This window comes from Pan troglodytes, chromosome 15, assembly GCF_028858775.2.
Source record: "Pan troglodytes isolate AG18354 chromosome 15, NHGRI_mPanTro3-v2.0_pri, whole genome shotgun sequence".
Classification (NCBI taxonomy): domain Eukaryota; kingdom Metazoa; phylum Chordata; class Mammalia; order Primates; family Hominidae; genus Pan; species Pan troglodytes.
The window spans coordinates 101421563-101448336 of record NC_072413.2 but is presented as its reverse complement, the minus strand read 5'-3'; the positions used below and the strand labels follow the sequence as shown (position 1 = coordinate 101448336).

The 26774-nt window shown below is 41.6% G+C and overlaps 1 protein-coding gene and 1 pseudogene across 26 annotated transcripts in view; one reads left to right on the top strand and one right to left on the bottom strand.

The window, feature by feature from the left end:
- Positions 1–26774, bottom strand: part of MARK3 (microtubule affinity regulating kinase 3) — a 117633-nt gene that overhangs the window by 75408 nt on the left and 15451 nt on the right. For 21 of the 26 annotated variants that reach the window (XM_001138504.7, XM_054665836.2, XM_063793921.1 and 18 more), the window contains exon 2: positions 22376–22567. The exons of the other annotated variants lie outside the window; for them this stretch is intronic. In XM_001138504.7, the coding sequence (XP_001138504.4) occupies positions 22376–22567 (192 nt within the window). The remainder of the gene's footprint in view (positions 1–22375; positions 22568–26774) is intronic. 26 annotated transcript variants of the gene reach the window in all.
- Positions 1024–15552, top strand: LOC107968271 (large ribosomal subunit protein uL1-like; annotated as a pseudogene).

The window sequence follows — 26774 nt, the reverse complement described above, 5'->3', positions numbered from 1 at the left end:
CCCCTAAAAGGGGAGGGACCTTCAGTTCCAGGAAATCTCTGCCCTTTTCCCAGAAAGCTCATGAATAATTCACCCCTTGTTTAGCATATAATCAAGAAATAACTATAAGTAGACTCAGTCAAGCAGCTGATACTGCTGCTCTGTCTATGGAGCAGCCATTCTTTTGTTTCTTTACTTCTTTTTTTTTTTTTTTTTTTGAAACAGTCTCCCTCTGTTGCCTAGGCTGGAGAGCAGTGACATGATCTCGGCTCATTGCAACCTCCACCTCCCAAGTTTTCATAGTTTCTACTCCCTCAGCCTCTGGAGTAGCTGGGATTACAGGCGCACACCACCACGACTGGCTAATTTTGTATTTTTAGTAGAGATGGGGTTTCACCATGTTGGCCAGGCTGGTCTTGAACTCCTGACCCCAGGTGATCCACCTGCCTCGGCCTCCCAAAGTGCTGGGATTACATGTGTGAGCCACAGCGCCTGGCCTGTTTCTTTACTTCTTTTATAAACTTGTTTTCACTTAAAAGAAAAAAAAAAAAAAGAAAATTGGGGCTCCAAACTAATAAACGTATTGTTATAACATTTTATATTTAAGTTACTTATAGACAAGGGGAAAGTCTCCTCCAAACCAAGAAAAAAAGAGAGAGAGAGATTATACACAGAAAGCACTTCTAAAAACATATGCAATGTAGCAAATCTTTTCTTTACAATTTACTGACACTTTAAATTTAGCTGACTCTGGGATGGGTAAGCATACAAATAGGTGGGTATTGAATCTGAAAACTTTAAAAACATTTTTTTTTTTTTTAAATAGAAAAGCCCTTTGGGCAGTTAAAGAAGGAAAGGGAATTAGGTCCAAACCAATCTGTGGGCTAACCAAGTGAATATACAGAGAGGCAACAGCAGGGTCACCTAGCAGCCTTTGTTCAGAAAGGGTGAGTATGCCCCAGCCAGTGTTTTTAAAACCCATTAGGATATAGGAAGTACTATAGCTTCTATAGCTTCTGGTCAGCTCATCACTGTCACGTAAAAATGATTTCTATGGACTATGGAAAAAGAATGGAAGTGACAATAGAAGGGAAGAAAAGTGGAGAGAGGCTTTGCCATGACCAGGGAATATCAAGTAACTCGGCTTTGCACCTGAGCTCCAAAACAGCAAATGAGCCCACCCCCATAAGATCAAAGAGGCTGTGCTTCCTACTGGGCATCCTGCAGGACACAAGCCCAGAAGACCCACCCCTGAAGAAAGCATCTATAGCCAAAGTCCAGGGAATGAGCTTGGAGTTTCTCTACATCAAACATTCTCACACTTTTTGGTCCCTTTTACACTTTTAAAGATTACTCATTCCCCCAAATGTGGGTTGTATCAACGAATATCTACCATAATACAAATAAAAACTGAGAAACTGTAAAAAAAAAAAAAAAAAGTATTTAACAATTGATTTCAAAATAACAATAAGCACATTATAACACAAATAATATATTTGTATGAAATTTTCATACAAGCTTCTACATTCAATCTGTTGTGATATCACACATCATGTAACCTCTGGAAAATTCCACTCTACACTTGTGAGAGACAGAATGAAAAAAGCAAATGTTTTACTAGTATCACAAAAATAGTTTTGACTCAGCAGACTCCTTAAAAGGGTCTCAGAAAACCTCCAGGGGTCTCCCCATGTCATACTTTTGAGAATGGCTGCATTATGTACATTAACACCATGTTTTAAAAACCCTGCTTAACTTGGTCTAAAGCCTCCACCTGACCACATTATTTATTCCCTATGAGTCTATAACCTCCAGAGGAGCTACAGAAAAAATCACTGCAACAAGGTATCCAGCAATTCTGACCCTGGAGTGGATGGGCCATCACCCCCATTTTCAGGAGGAAGCAAATCAGAACTGGGGAAGGAGTGGAGGGAAAACGAGTGTGTGCGCCTGAAAAACGCAAAGTTGGAATTCTAATTTTGTATTTGGAAAACATAAGTTTCAGTGGAAACTGAATAAGCAAAAGAAAATACTGACTACTGAAATAGGCAAACACGAACTGTCTTATGCATATCTCAACTGGGGAAAAGACATCTTATTCATCTTTATAGCCCTAACTGGCACATAAGGAGTACTCAATAAATGCTGAGTTGTCCGGGTGCGGTGGCTCATGCCTGTAATCCCAGCACTTTGGGAGGTGGGTGGATCACCTGAGGTCAGGAGTTCGAGACCAGCCTGGCCAACATGGTGAAACCCCGTCTCTACTAAAAATACAAAAATTAGCTGAGCTTGGTGGCGGATGCCTATGATCCCACCAGCTACTCGAAAGGCTGAGGCGGGAGAACCACTTGAAACCTGGAAACGGAGGTTATAGTGAGCCAAGATGGTGCCACTGAACTCCAGCCTGGGCGAGAAAATGAGACTCCATCAAATAAATAAATAAATAAATAAATAATAAATAAATAGGCCAGGTGTGGTGGCTCACGCCTGTAGTCTCAGCACTTTGGGAGGCCAAGGCAGGTAGATCATGAAGTCAGGAGACAAAGACCATCCTGGCCAACATGGTGAAACTCCATCTCTACTAAAAATACAAAAAATTAGCTGGGCATGGTGGCATGGGCCTGTAATCCCAGCTACTCGGGAGGCTAAGGCAGGAGAATTGCTTGAATTTGGGAGGTAGAGGTTGCAGTGAGCCGAGATCATGCCACTGCACTCCAGCCTGGCAAGACAGCGAGACTCCCTCTCAAAAAAATAAAAATAAATAAATAAATAAATAAATAAATGCTGAGTTGATCTGAGGCCTTGAACACTCATAATCAGTAACTAAAAAACAGGGCTTCTGGTGTTTTAACAGATAATGAGGTTTTAAAAATTATATAAATCAAAGTCGAATGAATTTTCTTCAAACTTTACCTTCATCAGTAATTTTACATGGTATACCTAGATCTCCCAATTCCAAAGAAACCCTTAGACATACACACTCTTTTCTGGCCTCCATTCTGCTTTATTCCTCCTCCTCCTCATGGCCAAATCCATCAAAGATGCTGCCTTTCCAGTTCTTCTTCTCTCTGAGCTTCTGAGACCTGGTTTCTATTTTCACACCTGGACTCCTAATCACTAGTTCCTTATGGTTCTGCTCAATATCCTCCTCCTATTCTAAAGATTCTTTTGTTTTTTGTTTTTTTTGAGACAAGGTCTCACTCTGTTGTCCAGGGTGGAGTGCAGTGACATGATCACAGTTCATTGCAGCCTCGACTTCTGCAGGCTCAGGTGATCATCCCACCTCAGCCTCCCGAGTAGATGGAACTATAGGCACGTGCCACCATGTCCAGCTAATTTTTTGTAGAAATGAGGTCTCCTTATGTTACCCAGGCTGGTCTCAAACTCCTGGGCTCAAGCGATCTGCCCACCTCAGCCTCCCGAAGTGCTAGGATTACAGGCATGAGCCACGGCATCCGGTCACTATTCCAAAGATTCTGATTCTGCGTTTTTTTTTTTCTCTTGAGACAGGGTCTCGCTCTGTCACCCAGGCTGGAGTGCAGTGGCGTGATCTTGGCTCACTGCAACCTCCGCCTCCCGGGTTCGAGCAATTCTCGTGCCTTGGCCTCCCCAAAGTAGCCGGGATTACAGGCACGTGCCACCACACCCAGCTAATTTTTGTATTTTTTTAGTAGAGACAGGGTTTCGCCATGTTGGCCAGGCTGGTCTTGAACTCCTGACCTCAGGTGATCCACCCGCCTCGGCCTCCCAAGGTGCTGGAATTACAGGCATGAGCCATCGCGCCCGGACTGATTCTGTTCTTATACACTTTCATCTTCAGGTACTGCTATTCAATAGCATCTGAAGCAAAAATAGGAGCTCAAATATGTTTCATTCAGCTTAACCAAACTGCAGAAAAGTCATTTTATCAAGAGCAACTATGTCCCCAGAGTGAAACACCATCATTTGATGTGACATGTGTACGTGCAGCAAGGAAGCCTGAGCGGGAGTTCCTAATCCCCTCTTCCTCCTAGCTCCCCGCTGGGATGACTCCATCAAAATCACCTTGGCCCAGAGCTGGAGCCTGGAGAGCTCAGGCAAAGCTGAAACCTTGGGGTCACCAAAAGAGGTGGTAACTGGGGTATCCCCGATTGCCGTGCCTCAGAAAGGTGTAGACTGGAGAGAAGACCACCCCTTTATTCCAGTGATTGTGGGGTTGGGTAAAGGGAGACTCAACAAACACCAAGGGGGCTCACTAAGTGAGAAAGCCACTTGCTGTGGAAATTTCTGGGAAATTCCATTTACATTCATTCTGATGCCAGCAGCAAAGTGGAATATTACACAATAGGGATGGGACAGCTCATACATGAGATGGGCTTCTCCCAACAAATCCACAGCAAATACCCACTGGAGAAAAATCCTTATCTTCCACTTTCTGTTGGTTCACCAACGGTCAAAAGATGCTAACACCCTGTTTCTGAAAGTGTTAACAACATTCTCAGTCACTAAAAGAGGAGGCAAAAAAAAAAAAAAAAAAAAAAGACTGCAAGTCCTCTAGGGGGATAGAGTGGCCTGAAGAATGATGCATTAGTCATCTTGGACTGCCATAACCAAAATACCACACACTGTGGGACTTAACAGTAATTTATTTTCTCACAGTTCTGGAGGGGACCTTCTTCCTGGCTTGCAGATGGCCACCCTCTCCCTGCGTTCTCATGTGGTAGAAAAAGCTAGCGTTCTGGTGTCTCTTCATGTAATAACACTAATCCTATCAATCAGGATTCATACTATGACTTCACTTAACCTTCTATAAAGACCCTATCACCAAATACAGTCACACTGGGGGTTAGGGCTTACACATATGAATTTTGAGGCATATGATTCAATCCATAGCAAATGGAGGCCAAGTCAAACAACTACAACAGTTGGTTACAAAGGAAAACCTCAACATGGAAGAATATCACAAGCATGAAGTAGAGTAAAAGAAATAGACACAAAATAATACACTATTATTAAAATACTCTAACATTCTATTAGCACAATGTTAAAACAACAAACGGACAAAACCTATGGTATTAGAAGGTGGCACAGAGGTTCACTTGAGGAGGTGGGGTAGTGAAGGGATTTGAAGGAGGCCAAAGGGAGGCTTCTAGGGTGTGGGTCACAGTATATTTTTTGCCCGGGTCATGGTTATTCAAATGTGTTTACTTTGTGATAATTCATCAAGCTGTACACTTATGATTTGGGCACTTTTTATGTATGTTACGTTTCTTTTTGTTTTGTTTTTGAAATGCAGTCTTGCTCTATCGCCCAGGCTGGAGTGCAGTCGCGCGATCTTGGCTCACTGCAACCTCCACCTCCTGGGTTCAAGCAATTCTCCTGTCTCAGCCTCTCAAGTAGCTGGGACTACAGGCACACACACCATGCCCAGCTAATTTTTGTATTTTTAGTAGAGACAGGGTTTCACCATATTGGTCAGGCTGGTCTTGAACCCCTGACTTCAGGTGATCTGCCTGCCTCGGCCTCCCAAAGTGCTGGGATTCACATGCATGAGCCATTGCACCCAACCTGTGTTACATTTCAGTAAAGAGTTTTTGTGTTTTTAAAGTCAATGATGACTTTAAATAAAATGTCAATAGATAATGCCTAAACCTGAAAAACAAGTAAGACTACAAGCATGTTATAAAGTATGAAAGAATCATTTAAAAGACTAAAGAATCACTTTAAAAGATTAAAAGTGGCCATCCTGGGAGACAAGGAAACCAGTGAGTCTAGGGGAATCTTTTTTAACAAGTCTTGACTCTTTAAACTGTGTGTAATATGTAACTTGAATAAAAATAATTACATGAAAAGTTATTTTCATAACCATAATGAGGACATTGGTTAAAGATGGCATATTGATCACATGCATTTCTCTGTCCTGCCACCTGATAGGCCCACTGAAGAACAAAGACCAAATGACAAAGAATGGCCAAGAGAAGGGAAGGGCTGCCACCAGAAGACAAGTGACTTCAAAGAATTTCTGGGAGATAAAAATCTGACAGCAGTACAGTGGCACATGTAGCAGGGCACAGAAAGACAACCCTAGAATATGCTTGGAAAAGGAAAAACTCAACTGTCCATAGAAAATAACTCTGTGTTGCGTGTGTGGAATGTCCCAGTGTAAAGACCGACGTTCCTCTGGCCTCTATGAGGCTAAGCCAGGCACTCGTCACCCCTTTACTGGGAGCTCTCAGCTTTCTTCTTAGGGCTCCACTCTTGAAGACATGAACAGAATAAAAAATCACACAAATGAGGAAAGCCTGTGATTTTTCCTGATGCCTTGCTCCATAATTAAGCCTCTTCTTTCAAAAAAGGAGCTACAGTCAATTCTCATTGTTCATTCTATGCAGTTACTGTGCTCACTGAATTAGTGAATACGAAATCATTGCTTCTAGGGGGTTAGGTTTCTGCAAGCCTCTGGTCACAACATTTTGCAACAGCAGATTAATACATAAGTTTGTTTTATGTGTGTGTCTGTTTAAGAACACCTTCTTTACTATATATGATTGGTTAACACTGAATTCACAGCCACAGCACTGTAACGCACACCTGAGTGAAACTTCTAACACGTGCATCTTCTTTGTAAAGCACCATAGCCATGTGCAGTGCAAGGAAAAACTCAACTGTCCAGAGTTTTATCCATGGCAAGGCTATGATGTGCCTTACAAAGAAAATGCAGGTGTTAGGTAAGTTTCACTCAAGGGTGCGTTAGGAAGACTAGACAGCACTTCAGCACTATGCTTCGGGCCCATTTTAAATGGCAAAATCATCAACAAAAAGTACAAAAATGAAAAAAAGGCATTAAATAGATCACAAAAAAGACACTGGTTTACGGCACAAAGACTGAAAAAAGAAAGCAAAGTGTCCTCTTGTTGAACCTCAACTAGGGATGTGCATATTTTTTCACCGTTCCGCGTATGTCCGAAAAGGATTACCAAAGCGCTGTACTGATTTGGGGGTTACAAATAAATTTTATCGAACAGGTAAATTTGCAAATATAGAAACCACAAAAAAATGAGTATTAACTATCTGCCTGGAAATGAATAGTGGTGATGGTTGCCCAATAATGTACATATAGTTGATGTCACTGAACTACACACTTAAAAAATGGTTAAAATTATAACTTTTATGTTGTATGTATTTTACCACACACAAAAAAAAGTGTTGGCCAGGTGTGGTGGCTCATCCCTTTAATCCCAGCACTTTGGGAGGCCCAGGCAGAAGGATCACTTTAGCCCAGGAGTTCGAGACCAGCCTGAGCAACATGGGGATGCTTCGTCTCCGTAGAAAATACAAAAAATCAGCCGGATGTGGTAGCACACACCTCTGGTCCCAGCTACTCAGGAGGCTGAGGTGGAAGGATTGCTTGGGCCCAGGAGGTAAAGAGCTGCAGTGAGCCAAGATTGCACCACTGCACTCCAGACTGGGCGACAGAGTAAGGCTGTCTCAAAAAGAAAAAAAAATGTTCAAAACTGTGGAATTCCGTGATTTTTTATATATAGGGATTAGGCTTATATGGAGCTTTTTTCCTGCACATTAACCATACCTCCAGGTTGTACTAAAAGCATGCTGACTGTTTTCATGCTTTTTAGTTATATAACATATGTATTCTATATCTTATATGGAATATATAAATTATATCTTACACCAAGGCTTTCTTTCGCCCTTGTCTGCTTGTTTCCAAAAGTTTCTGTTTCTTTTTCTTAAGAGACAGGATCTCGCTATGTTCCCCAGGCAGTGGCTATTCACAGAAGCAATCTTGATCCCAATCCCCATCCCACTGATCAGCAGAGGAATTTTGACCTGCTCCGTTTCTGGGCCAGTTCACCCCTCCCCTCAGACAACCTGGTAGACCCCTGCTCTTGGGATATAATTAATTTTTAATTGAAGCAAATCATTCTGGGTTTTAACTTTTTTTATCAGTCACTACAGTTGTTTTGAATAAAAATTCATCACTGTCTACCCACCCCCAAGAAACCACTTGCTGAGTTTTGGTATAATGTCAAAGAACAATATCCACAATCACCTGAAAAGGTATTAATATGCTCCCTTCCTTTTGTAGCTACATTTCTTTATACACTTCAACCAAAACAACATACTGAAATAGTGTGAATGCAGAGCAGACACAGGAACCCAGCTAACTTCTATTAAGCCAGATATTAAAGGGGTTTGCAAAAAATTTAAACAATTCACTCTTTTCAATAATTTGCTTTGGAAAATAGTTGTTTTTCATAAAAATATGTTATTTACATTACCATGTAACAGGATTATTTTTGATGAATTAATATATATTTTAAGTTTCCTAAGTAATAACTTCCAGTTCAGCAGCTATCAATACATATAACCCTAATAAATAAAAGCTTTGGGGAGTTCTCAATTTTCTATTTATTTATTTATTTACGAGATGGGGTCTCGCTCTGTCACCCAGGCTGGAGTACAGTGGTACAATCTCGGCTCACTGCAAGCTCCACCTCCCGGGTTCACGCCATTCTCCCACCTCAGCCTCCTGGTAGCTGGGACTACAGGCGCACGCCACCACGCCCAGCTAATTTTGTTTTCGTATTTTTAGTAGAGACGGGGTTTCACCATGTTAGCCAGGATGGTCCCGATCTCCTGACCTCGTGATCTGCCCGCCTCAGCCTCCCAAAGTGCTGGGATTACAGGTGTGAGCCACCGCGCCCAGCCTCAATTTTCAATTTAAAGGAGTTCTGAGACAGAAACGTTTGAGAACTGCTGTTCTCATCAATGGCATTGTACATAACCACTGAAATGAACAATTATGACGATTAGTGGCAACGTAGAAAACTGCTTTGGATAAAATTCCGAGGGCGAAAAAACAAGATACAAAATTATAATCAAAAATATGTTGAAAAAACATGTATATGGAAAATATACAAAAACAAAAATGGTATTCAGAATATTAGGATTGTGGGGTTTTTCTTCTCTATTCTCCAAACTTTCTGTAAAGTTGTTAACATAGTCTTCACCAACAAACTCGTGACTAAACATAAGCATTTATACAAAGTCTCAGGAAGTTTCACACACCCCAGGATGAAGAAATGTGGTTTCAGGAGTGAAGCACCAGATGAAAAGGCAGGAGGGGGAGGACTAAGTGACTGAGGGGTGGGATCATCAGTTCCTCCCAGGCAGAAGAGAAGATTCTTATCTAGAGAAACTGGATACTCTCAGAAATCTAAGGACACAAATATCTGGGGTCTTCAATAAAAGCACCAGACAACTCCCAATAGGAAAGCTCTGTGGTCAAACATGTCCTATTCATACAAACACAGCTTGTGATCAGATGCTTAGGGCTCCACATTAGGTACAGACAACCAGAGGCTACCAGACATCCAGAGAAAGTCTCTATATGAAAGAGCGGTAACAAGAAAGAACCCCAGAAAAAAAGAGAAACAATGCAGGGAACAAAAATCTACTTTATAAAAAAGCTAAAAAAAAAAAAAAAAAAAAAAGCCTTTACTATCTCAGGGAGTCAGCAGAAGAAACAACATTCATAATACCAGGGCTAGATGGTGTAAAGACAATAACAACAAACAGATGAAAATGATCAAAGAGTGAGCTGGGGAGAGAAGAGGAGACACACACACACCTTTCTTTTTTTTGAGACAGAGTTTCGCTCTGTCACCCAGGCTGGAGTGCAGTGGCGCGATCTCGGCTCACTGCAACCTCTGCCTCCCGGGTTCAAGCGATTTTCCTGCCTCAGCCTCCTGAGTAGCTGGGATTACAGGTGCGCGCCACCACGCCCAGCTAATTTTTTTGGATTTTTAGTAGAGGCAGGGTTTCACCATGTTGACCAGGCTGGTCTCAAACTCCTGACCTCAAGTGACACTTCTGCCTTAGCCTTCCAAAGTGCTGAGATTACAGGCATGAGTCACCGTGCCCGGCCCACACACACATTTTTAACAGAAAGAATGGAAGATGAAGTTAAAAATATCTCCCAGAAAGTAAAACATTAGAGATAGAAGACAGATTTTGAGGCTCTTTTCAAGCACTCCAGTCTCTGCTTAAGGATTCCAGAATGAAGATTTTTAAGTTAAAAAAGAGACAATTTTCCAGAACTGAAAGACAAAAACCTCTATATTAAAAGGGTCCAATGAGCACCAAGAACAATGAATGAAGACTAACCCTTGGCACCTCAATGGCTAATTTCTAAAAACCAAGGATAAACTTCCAGAAAGAAAAAAATATTACATACTTAAGCTACTTACATGGTTATACTCCAGTCTTTGACATTTCCAATATCTGAAAACCTTTCATGATCCAAGTTTGAGCTTCCCATTCTTTAACCAACTTCTTCCACCTTCCTGCTCACTCAATCTAGTACTCTAATAACTTTTGGAACTTACCAGGATCTGTAATTCACTGACCCCACACCTTCATAGGGTCAGTCTTCCTCCTCAAGTTCTTACTTCCTAATTATATCACTAATTTCGTTGTGATCACTCCCTGGGGTGTTGTATAACAATGCTCCTTTGTCCTTTCACTATACTAATGTGACAAAACCCCAATCTCTGCAAATGCCATGCCTGCAGCTGGGCAACTGAACGCGGCTGGAGAGTAGCACAACGCCATGCTGACTCTTCCCACTTTAAATCCTTGGTCACCAACCTCAGGGAAGCCTTAAGGCTGCCTGGCAATTCTATTACATTTCTCTAGTCCATTCACTCTCCTGCTTATCTGGCAATTATTTTAACCTCCTCACATCTCTAATACATCTCCTCATCGTAGCAGATCAGTTTGCTTTCCATTTTACTGAAAAAACAGTTTGCACTCAGAAAATTTCTACAAGCTCCTACTACCATAAGGATCCCCTCACCTGCACTGATGCCGGCACCCTCTGCTTTCCTCCTATTTCTTTACTTTATTTTCTTTCTTTATTTTTTGAGACAGAGTTTTGCTCTTGTTGCCCAGGCTGGAGTGCAGTGGTGCGATCTCGGCTCACCACAACCTCTGCCTCCTGGGTTCAAGCAATTCGCCTGCCTCAGCTTCCTGAGTAGCTGGGATTACAGGGGCACGCCACCATGCCCAGATAATTTTTTGTATTTTTAGTAGAGATGAGGTTTCACCATGTTGGGCAGGCTGGTCTCGAACTCCTGATATCAGGTGATCCACTCGCTTTGGCCTCCCGAAGTGCAGGATTACAGGCGTGATCCACCACGCCTGGCTTGCTTTCCTCCTATTTCTATGGAAGAACTGTCCATGTTATCCAAAGACCAATGCCTCCACCATCCCCTCACCTATTCCAAAATCTCTTCGACAGCACCAATTTCCTCCTTTCTATGAGATTATCCCCATTAGTAGAGAAATATGTTGATATTTTGTCCATCTTCTAAAAAATACCTTGGCCTAATGTCTCCCTGTAGCTACCATCCCACTTATCTGTGCCTAGAAAGAGCTACCTTGCTGTCTCTAATTTATACTCACCGATTCTCTCTTGAGCTAATACATTATATTATATGTGTGAGTGCTGCAAAATATTTGAAAGATAAGCTAGAACATTTTGGCCAATTAGCAGTAACACATAAAACCTAAGAGTTTATAGAAAAAGAAACAACTATTAACCTTAGACAAAGCTTTACAATTATATAAGAAAATAAATGATCATAGCCAAAACTCAACAATACTTACACAGTCGTAATTTAAGTAAATAAGCCAAATATATCACTGCAATAGAAAAGCTAGGGAAAGAAATGTAGATATGGAAGTGGGAAGTGGAAGTCAATAATGTTTAAAATGATAAATTTGGAGAAAGCTATTAGAGTATCAGAAGAAAGAGCTTAAAAAAGTTGGGGCCTTTGAGTAATAATGCTGAGGAAAAAGAGGGATAAGAAAAGAAACTTCTGATTGTCATTAGAACTTTTTAGTATATTTGACTTGTTAAGCTATGTGCATGCATTACTTTAGGAAAATAATTTTTTAACAATAAATAACTCCAATAAAGTACGAATGACTGAAACAAGTGAGTTCTGTAGTTCGTGTGAGGGGAAAGGTCTCTGGGAGGCTATGAAAATTAGTGGGGGGAAAATAATGAACTTGAAAGAAAACTGTGGTGTAAAACAGGCAATATTTCACACCAAAATAACCATAAGCTATGAAAAGTTGGTCAAAAGCAAGACAGCAGATGCAACTAACATCCCCAGATTCATAGTAAATATGGGATAGATGCTTCCAGGACAATATGGATAATGGGTAGCATTTTCATTTAAGAGCTAAATCAGATGAATTTCACAACTGGTACATGTGTTTTAAAAATATATAAAATGAGCATTTTGATATCCATTTCTAATTGGTTCATGGTCATCCTGGGGGAAGTCTCATCTAAACTGAACTTACACCATAACTAGGCTATTTAAAGGCTTGATTTAAAATGGTCTCCAGAGTGTACATATTAATGTATCTTGTTTATAATTCTTATTCCAACATGTTTGTTAAATTAAAACAACTTTCTTCCAACGAACACATAGTTTTTCATGAGTATCTTTTTTTTTTTTTTTTTTTTTGAGGCAAGGTCTTACTCTGTTGCCAGGCTGGAGTGTACTGGCGTGATCTTGGCTCACTGCAACCTCCGCCTCCCGGGTTCAAGTGATTCTCCTGCCTCAGCCTCCCGAGTAGCTGGGACTACAGGCGCACACCACCATCCCTGGCTATTTTTTGTATTTTTAGTAGAGATGGCATTTTGCCATGTTGGCCAGGCTGGTCCCAAACTCCTGACCTCAGGTCTCGATCTCTTGACCTTGTGATCTGCCCACCTTGGCCTCCCAAAGTGCTGGAATTACAGGCGTGAGCCACCATGCCCGGCCTTCGTGAGTATCTTTTATGTTCATGACATCCTTGTGACTTAAATGCATGATATAGATTGTCCCTACTCCCTTCTTTCAGAAAATTCTTTTCACTATATAATTCTACATCTCTGTTCTTACCCCAAGGATAGCAGTTAAAACTCTCAACATAATACACAATAAGCCTTTAACTTATACTGACTCAGAATGAATTAAGTCCCCAAATCATCAATGCCACTCTTCCCACAACCCTCTGGGTTTTCTTCAGAGGTTTTAGTTCTTCAATAGGCAAGATACATCACGTTCCCATCACAGGGCAAGAGAACGCTGACAAAAATAAAGATCTTAGCTGAGAAAAGTACTAAGTAGCCGGGTGTGGTGGCTCATGCCTGTAATCCCAGCACCTGGTGAGGCCGAGGCAGGCGGATCATCTGAGGTCGGGAGTTCAAGACCAGCCTGACCAACATGGAGAAACTCTGTCTTTACTAAAAATACAAAATTAGCCGGGCATGGTGGCACATGCCTGTAATCCCAGCTACTAGGGAGGCTGAGGCAGGGGAATCGCTTGAACCTGGGAGGTGGAGGTTGTGGTGAGCTGAGATTGAGCCATTGCACTCCAGCCTGGGCAACAAGAGCAAAAGTCCATCTTAAAAAAAAAAAGAAAGAAAGAAAAGAAAAGTACTAAGTAATAAAAATACACCAATTAACAGACCAGACCAGAGGCCTTAGGTTTCTTTCTACTAGGAATATTATACTGTTATATAAAATCAGTTTTCTAGTTAACAATTCACTTAATTCTTTACCACACGATCCAGTAATGTCACTCCTAGAGAAATTAAAACTTATGTTCACAGAAAAACCTGTACAGGAGTTCTATTCATAATTGCCAAACACTGGAAACTATTCAAATGTCCTTCAGTGGGGGAGCTAATACCAACTGTAGCACAGCCATACAACAGAATACTTCTCAGCAACAAAAAGGAACAAACTGTCAATATATGCAACAGCCTGAATCAATCTCAAAGACATGATGCTGAGTGAGAAGAAGCCAGTTTCAAAAGGTTACATACCATATGATCCCATTTTATTTGACATTCTCAAAAAAAGACAACTGACCAGGCGTGGTGGCTCACACCTGTAATCTCAACACTTTGGGAAGCCGAGGCAGGCAGACTGCTTAAAGCTCAGGAGTTCGAGACCAGCCTGGGCAATATGGTGAAACTCCATCTCTACCAAAAATAAAATAAAATAAAATAAAATAAAATAAAATAAAATAAAATAAAATAAAATAAAATAAAATAAGCCAGGTGCAGTACTGTGTGCTTGTGGTCCCAGCTACTGGGGAGGCTGAAGTGGGAGGTTGCTTGAGTCCAAAAGGTGGAGCTTGCAGTGAGCCGAGATCGCGCTGCACTCCAGCCTGGGCGACAGAGCCAGACTCTGTCTCAAAAAAAAAAAAAAGCGTGCTATTAAAAAACAATATAAATTTAATTTTCGACATTCCAAATGAGAGATCAAAAGTTTCCCAAATGCAAGAAGTTATATGATTATTGCCTTCTTGAGGAAAAAAAAGTTCCATTTACATTAGCAACAAAAATTATAAAATAGCTTGAAATGAATTTAACAAGCATTATATAAAACATAGATGAAAAAAGTTACAAAACCTGAAAACAAATTTGAGACACATGCACATTCCTGAATAGAAACATTTGGCATTAGCCGGATGTGGTGGCTCACACCGGTAATCCCAGCACTTTGGGAGGCCGAGGCGGGTGGATCACCTGAGGTTGGGAGTTTGAGACCAGTCTGACCAACATGGAGAAACCCGTCTCTACTAAAAATACAAAAATTAGCCGGGCATGGTGGTGCATGCCTGTAATCCCAGCTACTCGGGAGGCTGAGGTGGGAGAATTGCTTGAACCCAGGAGGCGGAGGTTGTGGTGAGCTGAGATCACGCCACTGCACTCTAGCCTGGGCAACAAGAGCGAAATTCCGTCTCAAAAAAAAAAAGAAAGAAAGACTTGGCATCATTAAAATATCAATTTCCTCCCAAACTATTAATAATTTATAAAACCAACTAAACCCTCTTTTCTGGTTAGCGTGGCATGAGAACCCATAAGCAGCAAAGTCTCTGACGACACCCTGGATGAGGCGGTGCAGGAAGTCCTGCACGGGAACCAGTGAAAGTGCCCCAAGTTCCTGAAGATGGTGGAGTTGCAGATCAGCTTGAAGAACTATGACCCCCAGAAGGACAAGCGCTTCTCGGGCACCGTCAGGCTTAAGTCCACTCCCTGTCCCAAGTGTGGGTCCTGGGGGAACAGCAGCACTGTGACGAGACCAAGGCCATGGATATCCCCCCAAGTGGACACTGAGGTGCCAAAAAAACTCAAGAATAAGAAACTGGTCAAGAAGCTGGCCAAGAATTATGATGCATTTTTGGCTTCAGAGTCTCTGATCAAGCAAATCCCACGAATCCTCGGCATAGGCCTAACAAAGGCAGTAAAGTTCCCTTCCCTGCTCACACACGATGAAAACACGGTGGCCAAAGTGGATGAGGCGAAGTCCACAATCAAGTTTCATATGAACATGTTATGTTTGGCTGTGGCTGTTGGCCACATGAAGATGACAGACGATGAGCTTGTGCATAACATTCACCTGGTTGTTAACCTCTTGGTGTCACTGCTCGAGAAAAAACTGGCAGAATGTCTGGGCCTTATATATCAAGAGCACCATGGGCAAGCCCCAGCGCCTATATTAAGGCATATTTGAAAAGATTCTACTGCTACTAGTAAAAAAAACAAAAAACAAAAAACCAACTAATCCCATGAAAACTAATCTAATCAAAATTTCATGTTCTGTTTTTAGAAAATGGCAACTTAATTCTAAAATTCATGTGGAAGAGTAAATGACCAAAAAAAAAAAAAAAAAAAGCTATGAAAATTTTGAAAAATAAGAGTCATTGGCCAGGCATGGTGGCTCACACCTGTAATCCCAGCACTTTAGGAGGCTGAGGTGGGCAGTTCATGGGTTCCAGAGATCGAGACCATCCTGGCCAACATGATGAAATCCCATCTCTACTAAAAATACAAAAATTAGCTGGGCGTGGTCGCACACACCTGTAATCCCACTTACTCAGGAGGCTGAGGCAGGAGAATTGCTTAAACCCGGGAGGTGGAGGTTGCAGTTAGCTGAGATCCCGCCACTGCACTCCAGCCTAGCGACAGAGCGAGACTCCATCTCACCAAAAAAAGAGAGAGAGAAAAAAAAAAGAATCATCAGGAGGGGAACTTGACCTAAAACATACAATCCACAGCTGCAGTAATAAAAACACCACGGTATGGGTATAGGACTAAATAAACAGACTGGAGAAATAACAGGACACATATGAGAATTTATTATGTGTTAACGCAGGTATCTTCAATTGTTGGGAGAGAACTGATGGTTCTGGGACAATTGTAATCCAAGTGGAAAAAAAAAGTCAGATCCCTACACCTAATACTAATCTTCCCAAATACATACCACATGAATTAAATGTTAAAATGTGAGCCATAGGAGGAGTATTAGAAGAAAATACAAAACTGGTTTTTTTTTGTTTGTCTTTTTTTCGAGACGGAATCTCACTCTGTCGCCCAGGCTGGAGTGCAGTGATGCAGTCTCATCTCACTGCAAGCTCCGTCTCCCGGGTTCATGCCATTCTCCTGCCTTAGCCTCCTGAATAGCTGGGGCTACAGGCGCCCGCCAGCTAATTTTTTGTATTTTTAGTAGAGACAGGGTTTCACCATGTTATCCAGGATGGTCTTGATCTCCTGACCTCGTGATCCACCCACCTCGGCCTCCCAAAGTGCTGGGATTACAGGCGTGAGCCACTGCACCCGGCCTATAGAACTGTTTTTTAAGTCATGGGACAAATCTTCAAGAAGACATGAAACCCAAATGTAATAAAGAAAAAGATTAAATGATTTTGCCACATAAATACTTAAAAACTTCCCTAAAACAAGAAAGACATCATAAACAGTTAAAAGGAGTAATCTAGGGAAAGATATTCATAACCTACATTAACAGACACATCAGACAGATGACTGAAACATAAAGGGTTTAAATCACTAAGATTAAAAAAAAAGAAAAATGAATAAAAGATATAAACAGGAAACTTGTTTTATTTTTATTTATTTTAGAGAGTGTCCTCTGTTGCCCCAGCTGGAGTACAGTGGTACAATCACAGCACAATGCAGTCTTGTACTCCTGGGCTCAAGTGATCCTCCTTGCCTTGGCCTCCCAAAGCATTATGAATACAGGCATGAGCTACTGCGGGTGGCCAGGGAACTTGCTTCAAAAAGAAATTATGAATGACAAAAATATATAAAAAGATCATAAATCTAAGTAGTGAAAAGGGAAAAAGCAACTTCTGGTTTTTTCTACACCCTTTTTTTGTCCATACGTGCTATGGTTTGAATGAATGTCCCCTCCCAAACTCATGTTGAAATGTAATTGCTGTTGCAGCAGTACTAAGACACGGGGCCCTGGAGAGGCAATCAGATTGCAAGGGCTCTGCGCTCCTCTTCCCTTCCTTCCCCACTCTTTGCCCTTCCATCACGCCCTTCATGTATCAAGAAGGCCCTGGCCAGATGCAGCCCCTGGATCTTGGACTTCCCAGCCTCCACAACTGTAAGAAATAAATTTCTTATCTTTATAAATTACCTAGTCCCTGGTATTGTGTTACAGCAGCAAAAACAGACTGAGACCTTCAGATAGACAAAAATTATCTACAGTGTAGAAGCATGTACGAAAATGAATACTCTATTCCATTTTGGTAGAATAATAAAGTAGGTACATCACTTTTTATTCAAAACCAATTTAGTAGTATCTATTACAATGTCAAATAGTCATCCACTTTCACCCACGACTTCCATTTCTAGGAATTATCCTACAGAAACACTTAACAAGGACACGCAATGCTAAAGAATGTCCACTGCAGATCTGTTTGTAACAACAAAAATTTAGAAACAACCCTAATGCCCACTGATAGGAAATAAACTATGGTACCACCATAGCCAGGAAGACTATGCTGCCTTTAGACTAATATGTCAGATCTATGAGTACTAAGACCCAGACATGGTCAAGGTACATTACTAAGTAAAAAAAACTATCATCATGTTCCATGAGTCCCTTTCTGTTAAAATTTTTTTAAAAGTTAATGTCTATATAAAAAACTCTGGGAATATATACCAAACTGCTGAAAGTGATTGTCTTTGAAGAGACAAATTTCAAGGAACTTACTTTCTACATAATGAATTTCTATATTTCTATAATGTTTACATTTTATATGTCACATCTACAATAGGCCAAAAAAACCCCACAAGAGTAAAATGATTTTGTTCAAAAGTTTTTCCTTTTTTTTTTTTTTTTTTACTTTTAAGTTCTGGGATACATGTGCAGAACGTGCAGGTTAAACAGGTATACATGTGCCATGGTGGTTTGCTGCGCCCATCGACCCGTCAGCTACATTAGGTGTTTCTCCTAATGCTATCCCTCCCCTTGCCCCTCACCCCGACAGGCCCTGGTGTGTGATGTTCCCCTCCCTGTGTCCATGTGTTCTCATTGTTCAACTCCCACTTACGAGTGAGAACTTGTTCAAAGTTTTTAAAAAACTGAGAAACTGAGAAAGTTTTTAAATTAAACCACTCTGCTAGTCATATTCAAGCATTTCTAGAGAAAGAACCTACTAGAAGTAAACACCACAGGCCAGACTCTAGATAATGTAAATCAGGTAAGGTAAATGGAACAGGTTCGTCTGTCTCAACGCTCTCTTGGCCCACCATCTCTGCCCACATGAGGAAGCTGGCAAGTAGCCACCTGGAACTGGTGGGAACTAAGAAACTCAGAGGTCTCGTTCCTTATCTCAAGAAAGCTTTAATCAAGGACAACAAGGACAGCTCCGCCCACACAAGCTGTTTACAGATTCCAAAAGCAGTCTATAAGGCAGCTCAGCAACAAGGAGTCTTAACTAAAAATCCACAAGAATTTTATCACTAAAATTAATGAATTGTCAAAAGGCAAATTTCTGGCAACAGTCTTTTAAAATTCCAGTTAGCACAGTCCAGTACTTCCCAACCTTTTCCAAGTCTCCGCACACACAGGAAATGAAAATATTTACAGGGCACACTGCTGCAAACAGAGGATGCATGCTGACAGATGACAGACCCAGGGCTCATGCTCTTGCAGCCCCAGGCCTGGTGGGCTGCAGGCATGAATGCTACGCCATATGTGTCACAGTCTTGGCACATCTATCAGAAGGGTCTCGCACAGGGAGAGCATTTGTTTTAAAAGCTTCCTTCAAAAGTATTACTACTACATTCAGGCCAGGCATGGTGGCTCACGCCTGTAATCCCAGCACTCTGGGAGGCTGAGGTGGGTGGATCACCTGACATCAGGAGTTCGAGACCAGCCTGGCCAACATGGTGAAACCCCCTCTCTACTAAAAATACAAAAAATTCGCTGGGTGTGGTGGTGGGTGCCTGTAATCCCAGCTACTCGGGAGGCTAAGGCAGGAGAATCGCTTGAACCCAGGAGGCAGGAGGTTGCAGTGAGCTGAGATCACGCCACTGCACTCCAGCCTGGGCAACAGTGAGACTCTGTTGCCAACACCGCCTCCCCCCACCCAAAAAACAGTATTATTGCATTCATTTAACAAATATTTATTAAGTACCTAACAGGTTCCAAGCACTGTGTTAAGTTCTGTCATCTTCCCCTACAGACTGGAGATAGCCTACAAACTAGAGAAGGAGACAGACAAACGAGCAATTCCAATACAATGTAAACTGTGCCATATAAGGGGAGTATCGGGATTTTTATGGAATCCCATGCCTGGGGAAAGGGGATTTGTCAATGATTACTTCTCAGAAATGTTCCCTAAACAGAAGAGTAAAGAGTATTTCAGGTACAGGGAAAAGCAGGCGCAAAGACCTAAATGCAAGAAACTACATCAAAGGTTGGGCACGCTGGCTTACACCTGCAATCCCAGCATTTTGGGAGGTTGAGGCGGGCAGATCACCAGGTCAAGAGATTGAGACCATCCTGGCCAACATGGTGAAACCCCATCTCTACTAAAAATACAAAAATTAGCCGGGCATGGTGGCGCACGCCTATAGTCCCAGCTACTCAGGAGGCTGAGGCAGGAGAATCACTTGAACTCAGGAGGCGGAGGTTACAGGGAGCTGAGATCACACCACTGCACTCCAGCCTGGCGACAGAGCTAGACTCCGTCTCAAAAAAAAAAAAAAAAAAAAAAAAAAAAGCAAAACAGGCTCTGTACCATATGAGTATAACAATAGGAGGGAGTTAGTTTTGTGGTTTTAATGCACGTATTTTTGATTAATAGGAACGGGGCTGAGCAGAAAGCCATTTCACAAAGGTTAGGAAAGTATGTGCCTTCCTACACAATAACCGATTAAACATACGCTATGAGAAAAGTAGAGAGATTAAGAAACTTCTTGAAGATAAATCTGCAAATATTGACAATACTATTGATTAGCAAGTAACATGAGCTCATACACATAAGTGTATACCTGAAGTTAAAGACAATTTTTACTGTGGTAGCAGACATTTGCTACTGAAAAAGAACAAAACATTACCTATTTTTAAAGGTAAATATTATTTAAACACTCTATGATATTTCCAACATTTAAAGTAATGGGAAAGCAAAAGAACTCCCAGATGGGCCAGGCACGGTGGCTCACGCCTGTAATCCCAGCACTGTGGGAGGCCGAGGCAGGCGGATCACGAGATGAGGAGATCGAGACCATCCTGGCTAACACAGTGAAACCCCGTCTCTACTAAAAATACAAAAAATTAGCCGGGTGTGGTGGCGGATGCCTGTAGTCCCAGCTACTCGGGAGGCTGAGGCAGGAGAATGGCGTGAACCCAGAAGGCGGAGCTTGCAGTGAGCCAAGATTGCACCACTGCACTCCAGCCTGGGTGACAGAGTGAGACTCTGCCTCAGAAAAAAAACAAAAACAAAAACAAAACAAAAAACTCCCAGACACCTAATATATGTTTCATGTTCTTCTGAGAAAGCTTAATTAGGCTGGGCGTGGTGGCTCATGCCTATAATCCCAGCTACTCAGGAGGCTGAGGCAGGAGAATGGCTTGAACCCAGAAGGCGGAGCTTGCAGTGAGCTGAGATTGCACCACTGCACTCCAGCCTGGGTGACAGAGTGAGATTCTGCCTCAGAAAAAAAACAAAAACAAAAACAAAACAAAAAACTCCCAGACACCTAATATATGTTTCATGTTCTTTTGAGAAAGCTTAATTAGGCTGGGCGTGGTGGCTCATGCCTATAATCCCAGCACTTTGGGAGGCTGAGGTGGGCAGATCACCTGAGGTCAGGGGTTTGAAACCAGCCTGACTAACATGGTGAAACCCCACCTCTACTAAAAATACAAAAAAAAAAAAAAAAAAATTAGCCAGGCGTGGTGGTGTGCGCCTGTAATCTCAGCTACTCAGGAGGCTGAGGCAAGAGAAACGCTTGAACCTGGGAGGCGGAGGTTGCAGAGAGCCGAGACCACGCCACTTCACTCCAGGCCTGGGCTACAGGGCAAGACTCCGTCCCAACCCCCGACACCCCCCCCACCCCCCGAAAAAAGAAAAAGCTTAATTAGTGAGGCATGGTGGCTCATGCCTGTAATCCCAACACTCTGGGAGGTTGAGGCAGGAGGACTGCTTGAACTCAGGAGTTCAAGACCAGCCTGGGCAACACGGTGAGAACCCTGTCTCTACAAAAAAATTTTTTAAACATTAGCCGGGTGTGGCAGTGCATGCCTGTAGTCTCAGCTACTCAGGAGGCTGAGGTGGGAGAACTGCCTGACCCCAGGAGGTCGAGGCTATAGTGAGCCATGATTGAGCCACTGCACTCCAGCCCAGGTGACAGGGCAAGGCCCTGTCTTGAAAATAAAATAGGTTGGGCACGGTGGCTCATGCCTGTAATCCCAGCACTTTGGGAGGCCAAGGCGGGTGGATCACGAGGTCAGGAGTTCGAGACCAGCCTGATCAACATGGTGAAACCCCGTCTCTACTAAAAATACAAAAAAAAAAAAAAAAAAAATAGCCTGGTGTGGTGGTGTGCGCCTGTAATCCCAGCTATGTATTACAAATTTATATTATGTGGTTAGAACTTGACATGTAATACATGTAATACATAGAAGCTATGTATTACAGGCGCTATGGCTCACGCCTGTAATCCCAGCACTTTGGGAGGCCGAGAAGGGCGGATCACAAGGTCAGGAGATCGAGACCATCCTGGCTAACATGGTGAAACCCTGTCTCTACAAAAAATTAGCTGGGTGTGGTGGCGGGCACCTGTAGTGCCAGCTACTTGGGAGGCTGAGGCAGGAGAATGGTGTGAACCCGGGAGGCAGAGTTTGCAGTGAGCTGAGATCATGCCACTGCACTCCAGCCTGGGTGACGGAGCGAGACTCCGTCTTAAAAAAAAGAAATAAGGCCTATATCTATATTCTTTTCTTTCTCTTACATGGAAATAAACAGAGCAACTGTCATAACAGAAATAAGCATAACTGGTATTTACCTCTCTGCCTGTAAGGATATGTCTTGCCAATTTTACTTTTGCAAAATTCCCCTTGCCGATTGTTTTCAACAGTCTGTAGTTTCCGATGTGAGGTTGTTCATCTGCACAGGAAGCTATAGAGTTTCTACACCGAGCTCCTGAGCGGCTGGTACGAGAGGTAACTTCTTGACGCCCATCTCCATGTGACGTGTGCTGCAATACAGCATACACAAAGATAAGGAAATGAGAGAACACAGAGTACTTGCCAAGTTCTAAGAGCTTCTAGTTGAAGAAAAAACATTCCTACTTTAATTTTAATCTTAAAGTATCTAGCACTTCAAAGGAATTTAAACACATAATATAAATTTGAGGAAAATAAAAATTCTGAGACGAAAAATACCAAGTGTTGAAGTTCAATTGAGTGTTCAGGAAGAAATTAGATATTTTGCATACGTGGCTGTCATATAAAATAGGAGTAAAAGGGCTACCTTCTGGTTATACAGTGCTTAACTTTTCCATATGTTAGTAAGTGCACCTGCACACCTGAGCCTCACTACAGCCCGTGCAGCAGGGGAAAAGCTAATGTCACCATTCACTAGATAAGGATACAGCCACGTAACTGTTCAGGGGGAAATCCATAGAGAATCTGGATTCCCGATTTCCTTCTACACTACACTGCTAACAGTAATTCAAAACAACGTGCTTTACAGAAACGGCTAGACTGTGTGGCCCTTAATAGACGACCCTTGTTGTATAGATGAATAAAGTACTCAATACGCTTACTTAATAAAGTACTCAATATGTCTCTACCCTATGAAATATTCAGGCCCAAGAATTACACTTCTGTGTACACACTGTGTACATGGCTGTATGCGCAGGTATCCTGCTACTACTGCTCCCTTGGCCCCCACACACACTCAAAGGATTAGATGTCCCAATCCTTTCCCCATTGTGGCTGTTAACTCCTGCCCAAGGGAGGCTTCTCATTCCACATGCACTCACAGCCACTTTCCACCCCCTTTACACGTTTCTCTTTTCCAACTTTTTGTCCAGGAAAATGTCCTGTCTTTCTCTATATACCTATAAATCAAAACAAGCCTGATTTAACTAATAAACTGCTTTGTAATTTCCTCAAATCAAAGGAAATGAAACTCAGGTGTTTTAAAGTGAAAGTAAGCTTTAAAACTTGCGCCATCTACCTCTGAATTTCTCAAAAGATGTCCTTTTCAGAATTTCCTCATTAGTCTCCATCTACTTCTTCATTATTTCTCTAATATTTTCACATTCACATACCAGGTTTGGGGATAGGCTCTTGTCTGTTTTACTCAGTTATCACATAATATGGCATCTCAACAACAATTTCTGTTTTTATTGCAAATGTCTATTTTAGATTAAACAGGCTTTTTATGACCTCACTGCAAATCTAGGCAACTTGTAAACATTGTTCCTCTAACAAAAATGATTCTGATTTCCATATTAGAACTTTGGGAAAATAGACCATTTATAAATATGGAGTTGATAAAAGACTAAAATGATAATAAAGCTTTGACACTAAGGCTTTAATACAAAAACAGGTAGATTTTGTTGTGCACAAGATGCATGCTGTTGTAATGCAAATTATTACATCAACTGCAATCTAGTTTTAAAAGAAGCTGGGTGATCATGTTTATGTTTATTTCTACATGATTTTAATTACACTAGAATTTAAGTTTCATGAAAACAGTAACAGGAATTTATTATTCCTTATATCTTAGAACAGCAGTTGGTACAAAACTGGTACTCAATAAATATTAGAATGGCCGAATAAATGATATAAATGCTAACCACTATAGTGTTCAGAAGGTTAAAAATAAGGGAAATTTCTCCTTTTTATCTTCTGAATTTCTTCATTCATTCATTGAATATTTACTGAGTGAGTTACACACACACACACATACAACCAGGCACTATTTAAGGTGTGGTAAAAAGCAGTGCATAAAGCAGTCCATGTCCCCATGAGGTATGTATCAAGTGGTTTTACTATCTGTGCAATGAAAACATATTCACTGAAATTATACTACTTGCCAAAATTTTTGTTAAAAAAGCTTTTTGCAATGTAAACCTATATTTTCAAATTTACATGTTTCATAAATTCAACCTTCATGTGTGAAAGCTGATCATACTAATTGGGTCATTCTATTCGTACTCAACTAAATCAGAGTTGAGGGGCAGGGATGGGGTGGGGGGCCAGGGGAGGGGGAGGGATGTAACATTGCTCCAAGATGATAATTCTCTGTAAGCCTGGCTGCTGAAACTGCCTATTGTAACCTGAAACCAGTTTATCTAATGGCTACTGAAACAACTTGTTGCTGACTCTAAGACCAGTATTACCCACCACTGTCACTCACCAATCAGGGCTTGCCACCTCCCCAAAACTTCACTAGTGCCAATGACCTGTCTTTCAAAATATGTAACACTTCTCTTTATAAAACCTCCATCCTTTACTTTGTTCTTCATACATACTGAAGACCACCCTGTGGTCTGTGTGCCCCAAATTGCAATTCTTGCGTCCCAAATAACATATTTTAACTTCAGAGATTCATCTCTACGTTTTATTTGACTTCAATATGTGTTTTCTACAATGAGGCAGTCAAATTGATGAAATAATAATTTTCATGCAAACCAACTGCCTTCTATTTAATGTAAAATAGAAATCTTAGAAAAATCTTGTTTTTTTTTGAGATGGAGTCTCACTCTGTCAGCTGGAGTGCGGTGGCGCAATCTCAGCTCACTGCAACCTCCGCCTCCCAGGTTGAAGCAATTCTCCTGCCTCAGCCTCATGAGTAGCTGGGACTCAGGTGCGCGCCACCATACCCGGCTAATTTTTGTATTTTTAGTAGAGACAGGGTTTCACTATGTTGGCCAGGCTAGTCTCGAACTCCTGACCTTAAGTGATCTACCCACCTCAGCCTCCCAAAGTGCTGGGATTACAGGCATGAGCCACCGCGCTCGGCCAGGAAAATCTTAAGATTCACAGGCATCCAATGTTCCTATCTTTGCTTACTCACCAGTGTGCTTATAATAAAATACTAACTCCTTAGCGCTTCTTCCACTAGCATGTAACCTTCACAAGGACAGGCTTTTTGTGTTTTGTTCATTATCAGATATTCCCCAAACCTGAAACAGTGCCTAACACATGGTAGACATGCAATACATTTTTGCTGAATGTTAAATGAATTCAAGGCCCGCTCATCTCTTCTTCCTCTCCCATGACATCATCCAGTAGACTCTAGCTTTGAGTCTAGCTCTGACTCAGTCAGTGTTGTTCCCTTAGTTTGAATGTCCTTTCTTCTCTTCAAATCTAAGAAAAACCTGCTCATTCTACTGAGTTTGTATCATCTGTCACCATCTTCATGAACCCTTCTATGGCTCTCCCTGCATCTCATCAGAATTTCTTACTTCTCCTTACTGGGATCCCAGAGTACTTTGCTACTTTTTTTTGTAGACAATACTATATCCATCATACTGGCTTTTTTACATCTGAGTTCCTGGAGGACTGCACTCCCTTCCCTTGAGGTTAGGCATAGACAGCCATGTGACTAAGCTGAACACGTCCTGTGAGTGAAAATGAATGCCATTCCCATGCTGAAGCATTTAGTTGCCTGTGCTTAACTCTCCAGCCCTGTGTTTTGCTCTCCTGACCCTAAGCACTGCCCTAAAACGGACGGCCACAAGACCAAACTGGCCTGGACATGGAGGTCAGTTTCCACGGAGCCAATGAGCCCTCAAGCAGACTTGGTGTGAGCAGAAGTTTTTTATTGTGTTAAATCATGAGGATTTTGGTGGTATGTATTACCACAGCATAACACAGCCTAACCTAAAACACGCTCATGCAAATCAACAATCATAATAGAAAGCAGAAAGAAACTTGTATTTCCTCATACAGCAGATTGAAAGATCTGATGCTCGTTAGGGTTAAACTCAATATATTTAATTTGATGTTTCTTGACGAAGTCCTTAAATTAAAAAATTTAAGAATTAACTTTTTAAAAGTTCCCTTAAAACAGAAGCAAATTAAATTGTCTTTTGCTTCCATTTGCCCTTCATTTTATTTTCCCAAGAATCCATCACCGACCCTAAGAAAAAGTTCCCTATTCCTATGCCACAGCACTCAGTACCAACATTAAACATTTAAACAAATAATTATGAATTCTTGTACTGTTAATCAATTATTTCATACACATATTTTTTTCTTCCTAAGGAGCCAATAAACAACCTGCACACACACACACACACACACACACACACACACACAAAATGTTATATAATTCTTTGATAACCTTTTTTTTTTTTTTGAGACAGGGTCTCGTTCTGTTGCCCAGGCTGGAGTACAGTAGTGTGATCGATCATACCTCACTGCAGCCTCGAACTCCTGGACTCA